Genomic DNA, 15,410 nt, shown 5'->3' on the forward strand with positions numbered 1-15,410 from the left:
AAACTTGTTTTGAACTTGCACTGCACCCGCATTCGCTGTACAACTAAAACAGCCCTATCAGTATTCCTATTCTGAGAATATGGAGATGAAGAAAAAACAAGAAATCCTGGTAGAGGTTGCATTATTTAAAATACTGACTTACAAAACTGCACTTGGCTTTTCAAGTCCTGGTGCTCTAAATGCAAGGGTTGATTCTCTCAAGTTCCTCACCCTGTGCCCCCCCAAAATACAATTCTAAGACTGGCAAAAAATAAATAAATAATAAGAGAAAGGAGGGATGAGTGACAGAAGGGGTGACTGGGTCACTAGCAGCAATCCAATCATAGGAAGCTGTATGTAGACTCTGGTTAACCATCAACTGAATAATTATATCAGTAGAATGCTCTCCTTTTTAAAAAAATTGCTATATTCTGTGTTTTTTTCCTTCCCAATCCTATATTCTGTACCACAGCATAATACAGAAGGCAAAGAGTTAATACTCGAGTAAATATAGTTCTATCCTTATTCTATAAAGTAAACAGACTCTATATTTTAAAAACATTTATCTTCTATAGGGCACTTTACACTAGTAATGTCTAACAGTACTATTAACCATGTTTTCCAGATGGAAGGGAATTCTAAACCTGATGACTAATGCTTTTGTTGGCATCTATAATGGAAGAAATAATTTGGCCCTCAGAATGTGTATTTATGCTCCCTGCCCCTTGCCAGCCAGCTGTCAGTGTGAAGAGATACAAGTCCCTCTAAATTATTTCAGGGCTGTCATTTAAAATCAGGTTAAATAAATATTGGGACTTCATTAAACTATTTTATGCCTACACTTTTCCTTTATTTATATTGTTATATCCCTCAGCCGAAAGTGGGAAGACACAGGCTCTGTAAGAGTGACTAGAGGGAAGAAAGAGTGGAATGGGATTGCAAAATGCTCCTTTCACAGAGGATATGACATGTCTCTAGATGAGCTGCTGTTTGGGGAAAGTTGTCAAAAATACCCAATTTATTCAACACTTACAACCAGACTGTACTACTTACTCACTGCCAGACACTATACTAGGGACATCTCCTTCGTTTCCTTCCTTCATATTCAGAAGCCTTTCTTTATCTCCTGTTAAAATTCTTCAAGGACTATCTTTAATGACATTTCCTTCATGAGGCAAACTTCTCTCCTATTTTTCTAGCTGGTATAGGCATACCTTGGAGATATTATGGGTTTGGTTTCAGACCACCGCAGTAAAGAAATTATCACAATAAAGTGAGTCACACGAATTTTTTGGTTTCCCAGTGCGCATAAAAGTTATGTTTACACTATACTGTAGTTATTAAGCATGCAATACCATTATGTCTAAAAAAATTTACATACCTTAAGAAATACTTTATTGCCCAAAAATGCTAACCATCATCTGAGTCTTCAGCGAGTCGTAATCTTTTTGCTGGTGGAGGGTCTTGCCTCGATGTTGATGGCTGCTGACCGATCAGGGTGGTGGTTGCTGAGCTCTGGGGTGGCCATGGCAGTTTCTTAAAATAAGACAGCACTGAAGTTTGCTGCATTCATTGACTCTTCCTCTCATGAACGATTTCTCTGTAGCATGCAGTGCTATTTCGTAGCATTTCACCCACAGTAGAACTTCTTTCAAAACTGGAGGCAAACCTCTCAAACCCTGATTTATCAACTAAGTTCATGCAATAGTCTAAATCTTTTGTTGTCATAGCAACAATCTACAACATCTTCACCAGGAATAGATTCATCTCAAGAAACCACTTTAAAAAAAAATTAATTTAATTTAATTAATTTATATTTTTGGCTGCGTTGGGTCTTCATTGCTGTGCACGGGCTTTCTCTAGTTGTGGCGAGCAGGGGCTACTCTTCGTTGCGGTGTGTGGGCTTCTCATTGCGGTGGCTTCTCTTGTTGCGGAGCAGGGGCTCTAGACGCGCAGGCTCCAGTAGCTGCAGTACGCAGGCTCAGTAGTTGTGGCATGCGGGCTCTAGGGTGCGCGGGCGCAGTAGTTGTGGCACACGGGCTTATATGCTCCACGGCATGTGGGATCTTCCTGGACCAGGGTTGAAACCTGTGTCCCCTGCACTGGCAGGCGGATTCTTAACCACAGTGCCACCAGGGAAGTCCCAAGAAACTTTTTTTTGCTAATCTGTAAGAAGCAACTCTTTATCCATTGAAGTTTTATCATGAGATTGCAGCAATTCAGTCACATCTTCAGGCTCCACTTCTAATTTTAGTTCTCTTGCTATTTCCACCACATTTGCAGTTACTTCCTCCACTGAATTCCTGAATCCCTCAAAGTCATCCATGAGGGTTGGAATCAACCTCTTCCAAAGTCCTATTCATCATACTAAAATTCTGACCTCTTCCCATGAATCGTGAATGTTCTGAATAGCATCTAGAACGGTGAATCCTTTCCAAAAGGTTTTCAATTTACTTTGCCTAGATCCATCAAAGGAATCACTATCTATGGCAACTATAGACTTATGAAATGTATGATTTAAGACTTGAACATCAAAATTACTCCTTGATCCATGGGCTATAGAAGGGATACTGTGTTAGCAGGCATGAAAACAACATGAGTCTCACTGTACATCTCCATCAGAGCTCTTGGGTGACCAGGTGCATTGTCAATGAGCAGTAATATTTTGAAAGCAATCTTTTTTTCCTGAGTAGTAGATCTTAACAGTGGGCTTAAAATGTTCAGAAAACCATGTTGTAAACAGATACACTGTCATCCAGGCTTTATTGTTACATTTATAGAGAATAAGCAGAGTAGATTTAGCGTAACTCTTAAGGGCCCTAGGATTTTCAGAATGGTAAATGAGCACTGGCTTCAACTTAAAATCATCAGCTTCGTTAGTCCCTAACAAGAGAGTCAGCCTGTCCTTTGAAGTTTTGCAGCCAGGCATTGACTTCTCTCTAACTATGAAAGTCCTAGATGGCATTTTTTCCCACGATAAGGCTATCGTGTCTACACCGAAAATCTATTGTTTAATGCAGCCACCTTCATTAAATGGTCTTAGCTAGATCTTCTGGATAACTTGTTGTAGCTTCCACATCAGCACTTGCTGCTTCACCTTGCACTTTTATATTATGGGACTGTTTCTCTCTTTAAACCTCATGAACCAACCTCTGCTCGTTTCCAACTTTTCTTTTGCAGCTTCCTCACCTCTTTCAGCCTCCATAGAATTGAACAGAGTTAGGGCCTTGCTCTGCATTAAGGCTTTGGCTTAAGGGGATGTTGTGGCTGGTTTGATCATCTATCCAGACCTCTAAAACTTCTTCCCTACCAGCAATAAGGCTTTTTTGCTTTCTTATCATTCATGTATTCACTGGAGTAGCACTTTTAATTTCCCTCAAGAATTTTTCCTTTGCATTCACAACATGGCTAACTGTTTGGCTCAAGAGGTCTAGCTTTTGGCCTATCTTGGTTTTCAACATGCCTTCCTCACTAAGCTTAATCATTTCTAGCTTTTGATTTAAATTGAGAGATGTGCAACTCTCCCTTTCACTTGAACACTTTGTAGGTTATTAAGTGGCCTAATTTCAATATTGTTGCATCTCAGGGAATAGGGAGGCCAGAGAAGAAGGAGAGAGACAGCGGAATGGCTGGTTGGGGGAGCAGTCAGAACACACACAACATTTATCAATTAAGTATCCCAATGGGTGAGATTCATGGTGCCCCAAAACACTACAGTAGTAACATCACAGATCACTGATCACAGATCACCATAACAAATATAATAATGAAAAAGGAAACCTTCACTTCATTAAAAAATGCAATTATTTGTGAAGTGCAATAAAATGAGGTATATTAAGCTTTTCTGATAGCATTTCACAAAATCATGAGAGTTTGGAGCTGGAAGGGATCTTAGAATCTCTGAAACCCAGAGACTTTTTCCAAGGTGTGTTGATGAGTTAGGAGTTAGCAATTCGAGTTTGCTACACAATAGCTCAGTCATACACTGCCATGTATTGTTAAGATCCATAAAAATCTGTCTGCTCTACCAGCTTGTAAGCTCTTCGAGGAGAAAGACCAAGTCATCTCCAATTTGCCCAGGAAGTAGGCACATAAGTGATAAGTGCCTACCCAGTTGATTTAGTTAGAAAAGGTGCTAGTCTGAGGAAAATCATGTGTTTGATTGGTTGCCAACAGTACTGCTGAAGAAGCCAAAAAGCATGAATGTGCCTGGAATTTGCTATCGTCATAAGTTCTGTTCAACAGAATAACCTGAATTAGATGGAAATTGTGACTTTTAAAAGATGCAACATTAAGAGACATTCCATGAGACAGAGCAACTCTGCTGTACTAGAAACAGGGCAAGTTCTTCTAACTCCAAAGTTATGTTGGTGATATGTGCTTATTTCCCCCAGTTAGATTACCATTAATAGTGAAATAAAAATAAACCTTCAATAGATTGTTTTTCCTTAATATGCACACCCACACACAACAATCCTTTTTAAATATGCAAGTGTATTCTCATTAGAAAATGAGAATGCTATGTGAAAAAACTGACAAAACTTCCAGGAATGTTCTTAAACTTTGGCCAATTTCTCTAGCAAGGATTCCTTTTATCTGAAAGGCACAAACAATGAAGAGGCACTATGGATACAGTGGAAAGTTGGGAGATTATAGAGTTTTAGCTTTTAGTTTGCTACTATTCCATCTATCTATCAATTCATTCTCTGTCCTTCAACAGACATATATTGAGTACCTACTATGTGCCAGGCACTTTGCTGTGCAGAGCAGTGAACCAGGTAGGCATGGAAATTACATTCGAGAGAAGATAGACAATAAACAAAAGAAAAGAAGAAGACAAGTATAGCTTGTAATAAATGTCATATGGAAATAAACTGGATGAGAGAGAATAATGGGTAGGGAGAAAGGAGCAGAAAATACTTTAGTTTGACCAGGGAGGCATTATATATCTACCTATGTAGTATCAGGCAAATCACTGAACTTTTCCGATACTCAGATCTCCAGGATGAAAAACTAAGGTTGAACTGGATGACATCAGAGTGGAAAAAGCCCTGCCTGGATTTGGAGGAAGAAAACTTAAGTTTGAGTTCTGGCTTTGTTTGTAAAACTATACCTGCAGCACTGTCTCCCTGATGAAAGATACTGTGAGCAGAGTGTGACAGCCCTTGTGAACTAAACAGACTAAGCCACAGACTGTGTTCCTTTCCCTTCTTTACGATTGTTTACAACTCCCTGGATGTTTATTTTCATTACCCTGGGAAGACCTCTGAAAACTGGAAACATCAGACTAAAATTTTTATCCTGCTACCTCCAGACAAGAAACATATCTACTTCATGAGTGGGATAATGATAAACCTAATGATAATGATAAACCAGTGATAACATACTTTTCACTGCACATTTTAAAAAAAGCACTATTTTTTTCTTCTCTCTTTCTTTCCTGCACTAAATTTAACTAAATTAGTGATAGACTAAAGGAAGAAATCCCAAACCATTAGCAAAACCATTATTTTTTCTTTAAAATTTTGGCTATTATCAAGTTTGCCTACATAGTCAAAGAATAGTATCCTCCAGTGAAGTCAGCCCATCGTATCCAAGAAGAGAAACCGTACCGAGTGTAATGTTCCATTATTGGTCACTGCAGGAAGGCGGGCCCATCGCTCATTTTCCAGTTCTTCCATCACTTGGTTCATTGCACTCTTTAGCCATGTGTCCACGGAAACACCAATCTGCTTTAGTAGGTCCAGCCGGGCTTCAGCTTTCAACTTAATTATCTAAGAAAACCAAGAAAATGGTCAGAAATCAGAGCATTTTTTCCTCAAATTGATTGTTTTTAAGTTATTCCTGATTTATTAATTAGAACAATCTTGATGTTCACTAGCAATTCTTCCTTGGCATAGATGTTAGTTTTTCACTTGGCTAGAGGGAGAGACGAACAGGGGAAGAAGGGAAGAAGGAAGGGAACACAAGAACAGGAATCAGAGCTTGCTGACAATGGCAAAAGGCACACTTGCATTTTGACAAGTTACATCAAATGTAACTTATGAAAAGGAAGATGTTAATGCACCATAAAGTCTGCTTTCCTTTCCTTTTAATAAGGCTACGCCTCAGAACATCCCAAATTTAGCATTTTCAACAGCCTTCTAACCCATTTCCTGGACTTTCTCTTCTCCTCTATAATCCATCTTTTACAAGTCTACAAATGATCTCATCAGTCACTTCCCTGCTTAAAAACTTCCACAATTCCTGACTGCCTACTGAGTTCAGATTTTATATTAAATTATGACGCAGCTGTCAGAAACATAAGATATTGAGAATTAAAAAGTTCCTGTGCTCCAAATTCAAGAAAAGGAAACACTGTCTGTTCTTTGGTTCTTGTTCCAAGCCATAAGCAAGTAATCATAGAATTAGTTTAAACCTGTCCCAATCAAACAGTAACTGCTTCACCCCAATAGCCATGCCTCTGAGTCAGCCAATCTGTGACAGCCCCACACTCCTGCTTCTAATAGTCCATCAATCCCTACACACCAGTTAAAAGCTAGTCTGTAATACATGCCCAGTTTTGAAAATCTGCCAATCCCTGAAATCCACACTTCTCAAAACCCTTTGCATTGGTTCTACTTTGTCACAAAGATTATATTTCATAAGTATCTTTCTCTTTTGTTTTAGCAAGTAGTAAACTTAGCTTCATTCTTCCTCATATTAGAGTGGTTGTCTCTTCCTTCAACGTTTGAAGGCTCCACTGAGATAATTTTGAGAACCTTCACTTGATGGCCTTCCGTGGACATCTTGGACAAACAAGTATGCTCACTGAGCCCTTCTGGTATGAGATTTTTTTTTTTTTTTTTTTTTCGGTATGCGGGCCTCTCACTGCCGCGGCCCCCCCCCGCTGCGGAGCACAGGCTCCGGACGCGCAGACCCAGCGGCCATGGCTCACGGGCTTAGTTGCTCCGCGGCATGCGGGATCTTCCCGGACCAGGGCACGAACCCGTGTCTCCTGCATCGGCAGGCGGACTCTCAACCACTGCGCCACCAGGGAAGCCCTGGTATGAGATTTTGATCACTCTCTGGATTCTCTGCTGAGGGAGTTGGTATCAAAAAGGATCTGAGATCTGACTTATTTCACTGAGCTCTCATTGCTGAATTTATATTGTATTCCTAAGATTTTAAAATGAGATAAAGGGACTTCCCTGGTGGTCCAGTGGTTAAGATTCTGCCTTTCCACTGCAGGGGGCATGGGTTCGATCCCTGGTTGGGGAACTAAGATCCCACATGCAGCACGGTGTGGCCACACACACACAAAAAGAGATAAGTTCATATTACATAAAATTCACCATCTTAGTAATTTTCAAGTACACAATTCAATGGTTTTGGATATCATATAGGCCTTTATATAAAGTTTTTGGCTTGCAGGCACACTATTTGGTAAACGGTCTTGTAAAAATCTTATTCTTTTAATAATTTTTTTTGGTAACTGCTTTACTGAGATGAAGTGCACATATCATACAATTCACCCATTTAAAGTGTATAATACAATTGGCTTACAGTATATTCACAGATATGTGCAATTATCACCACAATTTTATTTTTTTTTAAACTTTTTATTTTCTATTGGAGTATAGTTGATTAACAATGTTTGTGATAGTTTCAGGTGTACAGCAAAGTGATTCAGTTATTCATATACATGTATCTATTCTTTTTCAAATTCTTTTCCCATTTTGGTTGTTACATAATACTGAGCAGAGTTCCCTGTGTTATACAGTAGGTCCTTGTTGGTTATCCATTTTAAATATAGTAGTGTCACCACAAGTTTAGAACATTTTAATCATCTCCAAAAAACCCCCCATATCCTTTAGCTATTGCTCCCCTATCACTTATTCCCTGTAGCCTCTGGGACCACTAATCTACCCTCTCTCTATATAGATTTGCCTATTCTGAACATTTAATATAAATAGAACCATACAATATATTGTGTTTTGTGTCTGGCTTCTTTTACTTGGCATAATGTTGTTAAAGTTCATCCATGCTGTAACATGTATCAGTATTTCATTGCTTTTTTTTTTTTTTTGTGGTACGCGGGCCTCTCACTGTTGTGGCCTCTCCCGTCACAGAGCACAGGCTCCAGACGTGCAGGTTCAGTGGCCATGGCTCACGGGCCCAGCAGTTCTGCGGCATGTGGGATCTTCCCGGACCGGGGCACGAACCCGTGTCCCCTGCATCGGCAGGCAGATTCTCAACCACTGCACCACCAGGGAAGCCCCAGGGGTCTTTCACTTCTTGATAGTGTCCTGTGAAGCATTAAAGTTTTAAAATTTAGATTAAGTCCAATTTATCTATTTTTTTCTTTTGTTGCTTGGGCTTTTGGTGTCTTATCTAAGAAATTAATCCAAGGTCACAAAGATTTATTCCTATGTTTCTTAAAATAGTTTTATAGCTTTAGCTGTTACATTTAGGTGTTTGATCATTTTGAGTTGAGTTTACTTTTTTATATGGTGTGAGGTAGGGGTCCAACTTCATTCTTCTGCATGTGGATATCCAGTTGTCTCAGCACCATTGTAGTATGCATTTTAAACTAATATAAGCAATGAAATGTTTTTGAAAAATAAGTGAACCAATAAACGTCTTCTTGGAAATTATAAATGTAAGTCATTTAACTGCTGAAGCAAAGAAACAAAGAAAACAGAGAGAGACAGAGAGAGAGAGAAGTATATTCTGTTTTCTCAAATCCAAGTAATCTAGTTTTCATAAGATTTATTTTTGTCAGTACTTTACGAAACAATTGAGGAACATGGTATTTGCAAACTTAGATTTTTAGACTGCAGTTCCCGAATAAACAGTGCTAGCTTTCCTTTAGAGTTCCAACTGTTTATATTTTAACAACTATTTAAAAGCAGAATTTTCCAGCGTTTTCAAGTGAATTTTGATGATCTGCCAATTGATTAAAAGTCTGCAGAGCACAGCTCTCTGAAACTTGATGGCATTAAAGATGCCTGACCAAATCATTTTTAGAACTTATAAAAAGAGAGAGATTTTTATTTATTTATTTATGGCTGCGTTGGTTCTTTGTTGCTGCATGTGGACCCCCCAAGTTGCAGCGAGTGGGGGGGGTCACTCCTTGTTGGGGTGTGCAGGCTTCTCACTGGGGTGGCTTCTGTTGTTGTGGAGCACGGGCTCTAGGTGTGCAGGCTTCAGTAGTTGTGGCATGTGGGCTCAGTAGTTGTGGCACATGGGCTTAGCTGCTCCACGGCATGTGGCATCTTCCTGGACCATGGCTTGACCCCGTGTCTCCTGCATTGGCAGGCAGATTCTCAACCACTGCGCCACCAGGGAAGCCCAAGACAGGGCTTTTTAAAATGATGTTTTAAAAAGTCAGATCTTTTAAGATGTATAAACTTGGTGTATTAACACTGTCAACCAACTTTAATGTAAATTGAACGTAAGCATATCCAAGTGTCATGCCATACTTGAGTTTAGGAAAGTTTTTTTTTAAAATAAATTTTATTTATTTATTTTTGGCTGCGTTGGGTCTTCATTGCTGTGCGTGGGCTTTCTCTAGTTGCCGTGAGCGATGTCTCCTGCATTGGCAGGAGGATTCTCAACCACTGCACCACCAGGGAAGCCCCAGGAAACTTTTTGACAGTTATTAAGTCTGTAAATCTAATTTGGGCTTAATTAACTTATCTTCAAAATATCATTTCTCTAAGGATAAGAACTTTGTCTATTTGTAATCTACTATTTAGGTCTGTGCATATAGTAGGAAATGAATAATCGTAGAGAATAGTTATTGGGTTAGGCAAAAAGTTTGTTCAGCTTTTTTGTTACAAAAATCCCGAACGAACTTTTTGGCCAACCCAATATTTGCCACTCTAAATTACTTTTGGTATCTTTAAAAAAAAACCCACCCCAAACAACTTTTATCATTTGTCCTAGGTACTATATGATTATACTATTTCATTTAACCACACAACAATTCTGAGAATGGATATTATAAACTCTATTTTATAGATGAGAAAAATGATTTAACCAAGGTCATATCAATTTTGGTAAAAGGTTATTCCCAATGAAACATGGGAGTCTCCATGTAGTCCCCTCCCACATTGATTCTGGGCTTGTCCATATGATTTTATTTGGACAATGGAACATATGCAAATCTGATAAAAGCACAGGCTTGATAAGAGTGCAACTAGGACTTGAATATTTGGTATGTGCCTCTACCATGTGAGGAAGCCCTGTTTAGCCTATTTGAGGATGGAGGACCATATGGAAAAAATGGCCCAGCCCTCTAGCTGAACGCAGCTCTTTGAGTAATCATAGGAAAAACCTGCAGAAGACCTGCACAGACAACACCCAGATGATGAAAGATAATAAATCATTGCTGTTTTTGCCATTAAGCTGGATGGTGTTTTTAAAGGCAGCAACAAATTATTGTATTTATTTATTTATTTATTTATTTATTTATTTATTTATTTTTTAATTTTTTTTTTTTTTTGCTGTATGCGGGCCTCTCACTGTTGTGGCCTCTCCCGTTGCGGAGCACAGGCTCCGGACGCGCAGGCCCAGCGGCCATGGCTCACGGGCCTAGCCGCTCCGCGGCATGTGGGATCTTCCCGGACCAGGGCACGAACCCGTGTCTCCTGCATCGGCAGGCGGACTCCCAACCACCGCGCCACCAGGGAAGCCCAAATTATTGTATTTAAATAATTTAATTCCCAAATATCTGGGGATTTTCCAGATATCTTTCTGTTACTGGTTTCTAATTTAATTCCGATAGGTTGGAGAATATACTCTGCATGGTATCTATTCTTTTAAACTTATTGACACTGGTTTGTGGTATAGTATATGGCCTTGCTAAATATTCCAAGTCCACTTTATTTATTTTTATTTATTTATTTATTTTTTGGTTGCACTGTGTGGCTTGTGGGAGCTTAGTTCCCTGACCAGGGATTGAACCCAGGCCCTCAGCAGTGAAAGTGCAGAGGCCTAACCACTGGACCACCAGGGAATTCCTCCATGTCTATTTTAAAAGAACATATATTCTACTCCTGTGGGGTGGAGTATTCTATAAATGTAATTTAGGTAAAGTTGGCTAATAGTGTTATTCAAGTCTTCTATATTACTGATTTTCTAGCTCCTTGTTCTATCAACTTCTGAAAGGAAGGTTGAAGTCTCCAACTACAATTGCAGATTTGTCTATTTCTTTGTTCGGTTCTGTCAGTCTTTTACTCCATCTATTGTGCAACTGTACTATTAGTTACAAACACGTCTAGGACTGTTATGTCTTCTTGATGAATTGACCTTATTTTTAATCATTATGAATCATCCCTCTTAAAATTTCTTATCCTGCTGTCTATTTTGTCTGATATTAATATAATCACTCCAGTTTTCTAAAGATTAGTGTTGCTTCCCTGTGATGAGCAACAGCTGAAATTTCTGCTCAGTTTTTTTGCCTTCTAGCTGTTGTTTCTTGCCAAGTTCCTTGGAGTTTCTGCTGCACATGTCTATTTAGGTTTAGCCGAGGATTTGGATGGTTATTTATATGCAAATTTGAGAACTCCCTGACATCCAAGCTCAAGCCAGTAAGACTTAGGCTCTCTGCTTGAATTTTTTTAAATAAATAAATTTATTTATTTATTTATTTTTGGCTGCGTTGGGTATTCGGTGCTGGGCGTGGGGGCTACTCTTTGTTGCAGTGCGCGGGCTTCTCACTGCAGTGCCTTCTCTTCTTGTGGAGCAGGGGCTCTAGGTGCGTGGGGTTCAGGAGTTGTGGCTCACAGGCGCTACAGCACAGCCTCAGTAGTTGTGGCACACAGGTTTAGTTGCTCTGCAGCATGTGTGATCTTCCTGGGACAGGGCTCGAACCCATGTCCCCTGCATTGGCAGGCAGATTCTTAACCACTCCGCCAGCAGGGAAGCCCTTCTCTGCTTGAATTTTAGTCCCTCACAAAGAGCTGTAAAATGTAAATGTCACCAGCTATAGTCCCATTCTTTGAAGAGTCTTTTCCCCTCTAGATTTTATATGCTTTGGGTCATTTTCCAGTTCTATCAAATAGGTATTTTACATATTTTTACCCTTATTAATAATTGTTATCTAAAAGAGGATATAAGCTAGCCCCTTATTATCAGAAGCAGAAACCCTTGTAGAGATATATTCTACATTCAAAGAAATCTTAAATTTCACTCAGTAATTTACTATTAATAATATTTGCATTGTAATTTTGAAACCGTTTAATATAGATGTAGGATAAGGCAAATAAAATATCATATAATATTATTAAGAACTTAAAATTTCAATATAAGATAAAGATATAAATATAAAATAAAGAAGTTTAATAAAATCTTTCCAATTTTAAATTTGAATTGAAAATATCAATATGAAGTCATGATTTAAAAAAATTCCTAGCTCTAACAACAAAGCAAGGGCCAAGAAATAAATGACACCCATAACAATAAGCACCTTCACAGCCTAGACTTTGGTGTCTAAATACTATTCTGTATTAAAAGAAAGCAGAGCTTCTTGGAGAAAAGGCTAATTCTAAGTCTGGGCAGGGAAAATACAAGGTGAGCCTAAGATAGCTTGTTGTGCTAGAAAGCAAAAAATGTTCAAAGACTAGTGGGAGTAATGTCAAAAGGACACAGAAGTCAGCTTAAATGGACTCTCAATGGCCAAATTTAGACAATATTGGGCTAAAGAAAGACAACTGTAATAGATTAAATGAATAAAATACTATAATAAATTGAGAATACATAAGGTGGGACTCCATGAGGAGACGTAAAGAATAAGTACTGGGGAAAGAACATCTACCGTGGAGCTGTGAACTGAAAAACTCCCAGAGATTGTATAGGGCTGAAAGATGTTGCAGTTCCATCCAGCCAGAGTTGAGAGACCAGAGACCTTGTTGGATACTCACGGCAAAAGAAGAAACTGCAGAAAGGAAATTCATTAGTAATAAGGCTAAATTAGGCCTACTGGAAAGGCTACTCTAAACCAACCCAAAGCTTAAAAGCAGGCCTTGAACAGATCAAACTGAGCTGGCTGCCCAAACAAAACTCAACAGGCTTTAAAATAAGAAAAGAGAATCCAGAAACTCAACAGCCAGTCACAATTTCTAGTATTCAGTAAAAAATAGTACTAAGTATTTGAATAGCAGAAAAATATGAGCCATAACCAAAGGAAACATCAGTCAATAGAAAGACAGCCAGAAATCACAGATATGATGGAATGAGAAGATGAGGACTTTAAAGTCACAATTATAAACATGCTTAAGGATTTAAAGGACAACATGAAGATAAAGAGGAGTGAACTGGAAGATATAAAGAACCAAATAGAATTCATAGAGCTAAAAATGTAATATCTGAAATCACAATTCACAGGATAGCCTTAATAGCAGGTTATACACTACAGAAGAAAAGATTAGTGAACTTGAATACATAATAACTCATCAAACTGAGATTATGATTAAAAATAAGCCTGGATAAATGTGTGTGGGGTGATCTTTATATGCAATGTGTAGGACAATATCAAGTGATTTATTATTCATGTTGTTGGAGTTGAACTAACCTATATGACAGAAAGCAGATCAGTTGTTGCCTGGTCACAAAAGAACTTTTTGGGGTGATAGAAATAGTTTATATCTTGATTGTGGCAGTGGATATTTAGGGGTGTGCTTTTATCAAAGCACATTAAAGTGTTTACTTGAAATGGTTACATTTTATTTTATGTATATTATGCCTTAATAAAGTTGATTTTTAAAATTCTATGACATAGTAATAATACTTAAGAAAGGGAGGAAAATACTCATTTGTTGTCCCTGGAGGTGACTACTACTTGTTAATTGCAATGGAAAAAGAAAAAAGAACTTTAAGAGTAGAAAGATTTGGCACTGCCACCTGAATTGAAAGTGACTATTCTTAGCATCAGTAGTGAGAAAACTTGATAAAAGCATACTGTGATGAAAAACGCAGCATCATTTATAAAGTATTCTTGCCTAAAATATAGACTATAATCAGACCTTTAAACTTAACTTCCATTTTATAGTATAGAAATAAACACATAAGTTTAATATTGCAAAATATTAATAGTTGAATTTAGCATATTGGAAAATATATATTTATTCTTCATCTTCTTTGTATGTTTGAAAATTTTCACAATAAAAATTGAAAAAAGTGATTAGTTAAGAGGTCTACTAACATACATTATAAGAGAGTTCAGTGAAACCCCACAAAAACAAGTCTGGAGGTAATATAAATTTGGATATAATATGATTGGAAATTTTGTTTTTATAGCAGGGTCACCCTTAGCATTTCTTTAACCTTGTAGTAATGAGGCCTCACATTTTATGCAGCTGAGGTTTTTAGACTTCTCTTATAGCATTATGGCAAGGGTCTTAACATTTTTGAGTCATTGAGTACAACAGTGACATTGTAATTTTGAATTCCTCATGTACAAGAGAAACTTATGAGATGATAATTTTAAAAAATGGTATCTATTAAAATGTGTTTATATAGACAAGAAGTGATTTTATTTTTGGTTTTGTTAATTCATTTGATACCATGTAGTTTGGCTTTCAAATGAACATTCAATTCAGATCATAAAATTTAGTTAATATCTTGGAGAAAGAGTCATATAGTTTATAGTTCCTCCTGCAGACCTTAATACCTAACATGTATAAAGTGTCATTAAAAATTTCTGGGTATCTTTGACTTCTTACATTAACTTCCTCCCCTTTGTGTTAAACATTTCACTGTTAAAAAAGAGAAAAAACTGCCCTCAACCCAAATAAAGGTACAATTTAAACACACACAAAAAATAATTGTATCCTGAAACATAAGTCATGTGCAGCTTCCAAAAAGGGCATTTATAACTTTGTTTCTTGGTAAGCTACCTTAAAAATAGGTATGATACGTCAGATCAAGAATGTGTGTGGGGCTTCCCTGGTGGCACAGTGGTTGAGAATCCGCCTGCTGATACAGGGGACACGGGTTCGTGCCCCGGTCCGGGAAGATCCCACATGCCGCGGAGCGGCTGGGCCCATGAGCCATGGCCGCTGAGCCTGCGTGTCCAGAGCCTATGCTCCGCAATGAGAGAGGCCACAACAGTGAGAGGCCCGCGTATCACAAAAAAAAAAAAAAAAAAAGAAAAAAAAAAAGAATGTGTGTGTATCTGTACGACAAAAGGCATTTCAAAAAATTCAAATACCTAAATACCAGGTTAAGAAAATTGTTATTAAAGTTTAATTTAAGCAGTTATTGCCTCATTCCAATTCTTAAATTAGTCAGGGGCTGCAAAGAGTAGCACAGCTAGTACAAATATTCTTGTGATAATCGTAGAGATCATAACAATATAACAATAGGTTGTTCATCAATGTATATCTAGTATATTCATCAGTATCTGGCACACAGCAGATACTCATTAAGTGTTTGTTAAACTAATG

The 15,410-nt window shown here is 38.1% G+C and overlaps 1 protein-coding gene across 6 annotated transcripts in view; it reads right to left on the reverse strand.

The window, feature by feature from the left end:
• Positions 1-15,410, reverse strand: part of FCHSD2 (FCH and double SH3 domains 2) — a 316,584-nt gene that overhangs the window by 25,570 nt on the left and 275,604 nt on the right. For all 6 annotated transcript variants that reach the window (XM_059069671.2, XM_067038840.1, XM_059069670.2 and 3 more), the window contains one exon: positions 5,592-5,753. In XM_059069671.2, coding sequence (XP_058925654.1) covers positions 5,592-5,753 — 162 coding nt within the window. The remainder of the gene's footprint in view (positions 1-5,591; positions 5,754-15,410) is intronic.

This window comes from Kogia breviceps, chromosome 7, assembly GCF_026419965.1.
Source record: "Kogia breviceps isolate mKogBre1 chromosome 7, mKogBre1 haplotype 1, whole genome shotgun sequence".
NCBI lineage: Eukaryota > Metazoa > Chordata > Mammalia > Artiodactyla > Physeteridae > Kogia > Kogia breviceps.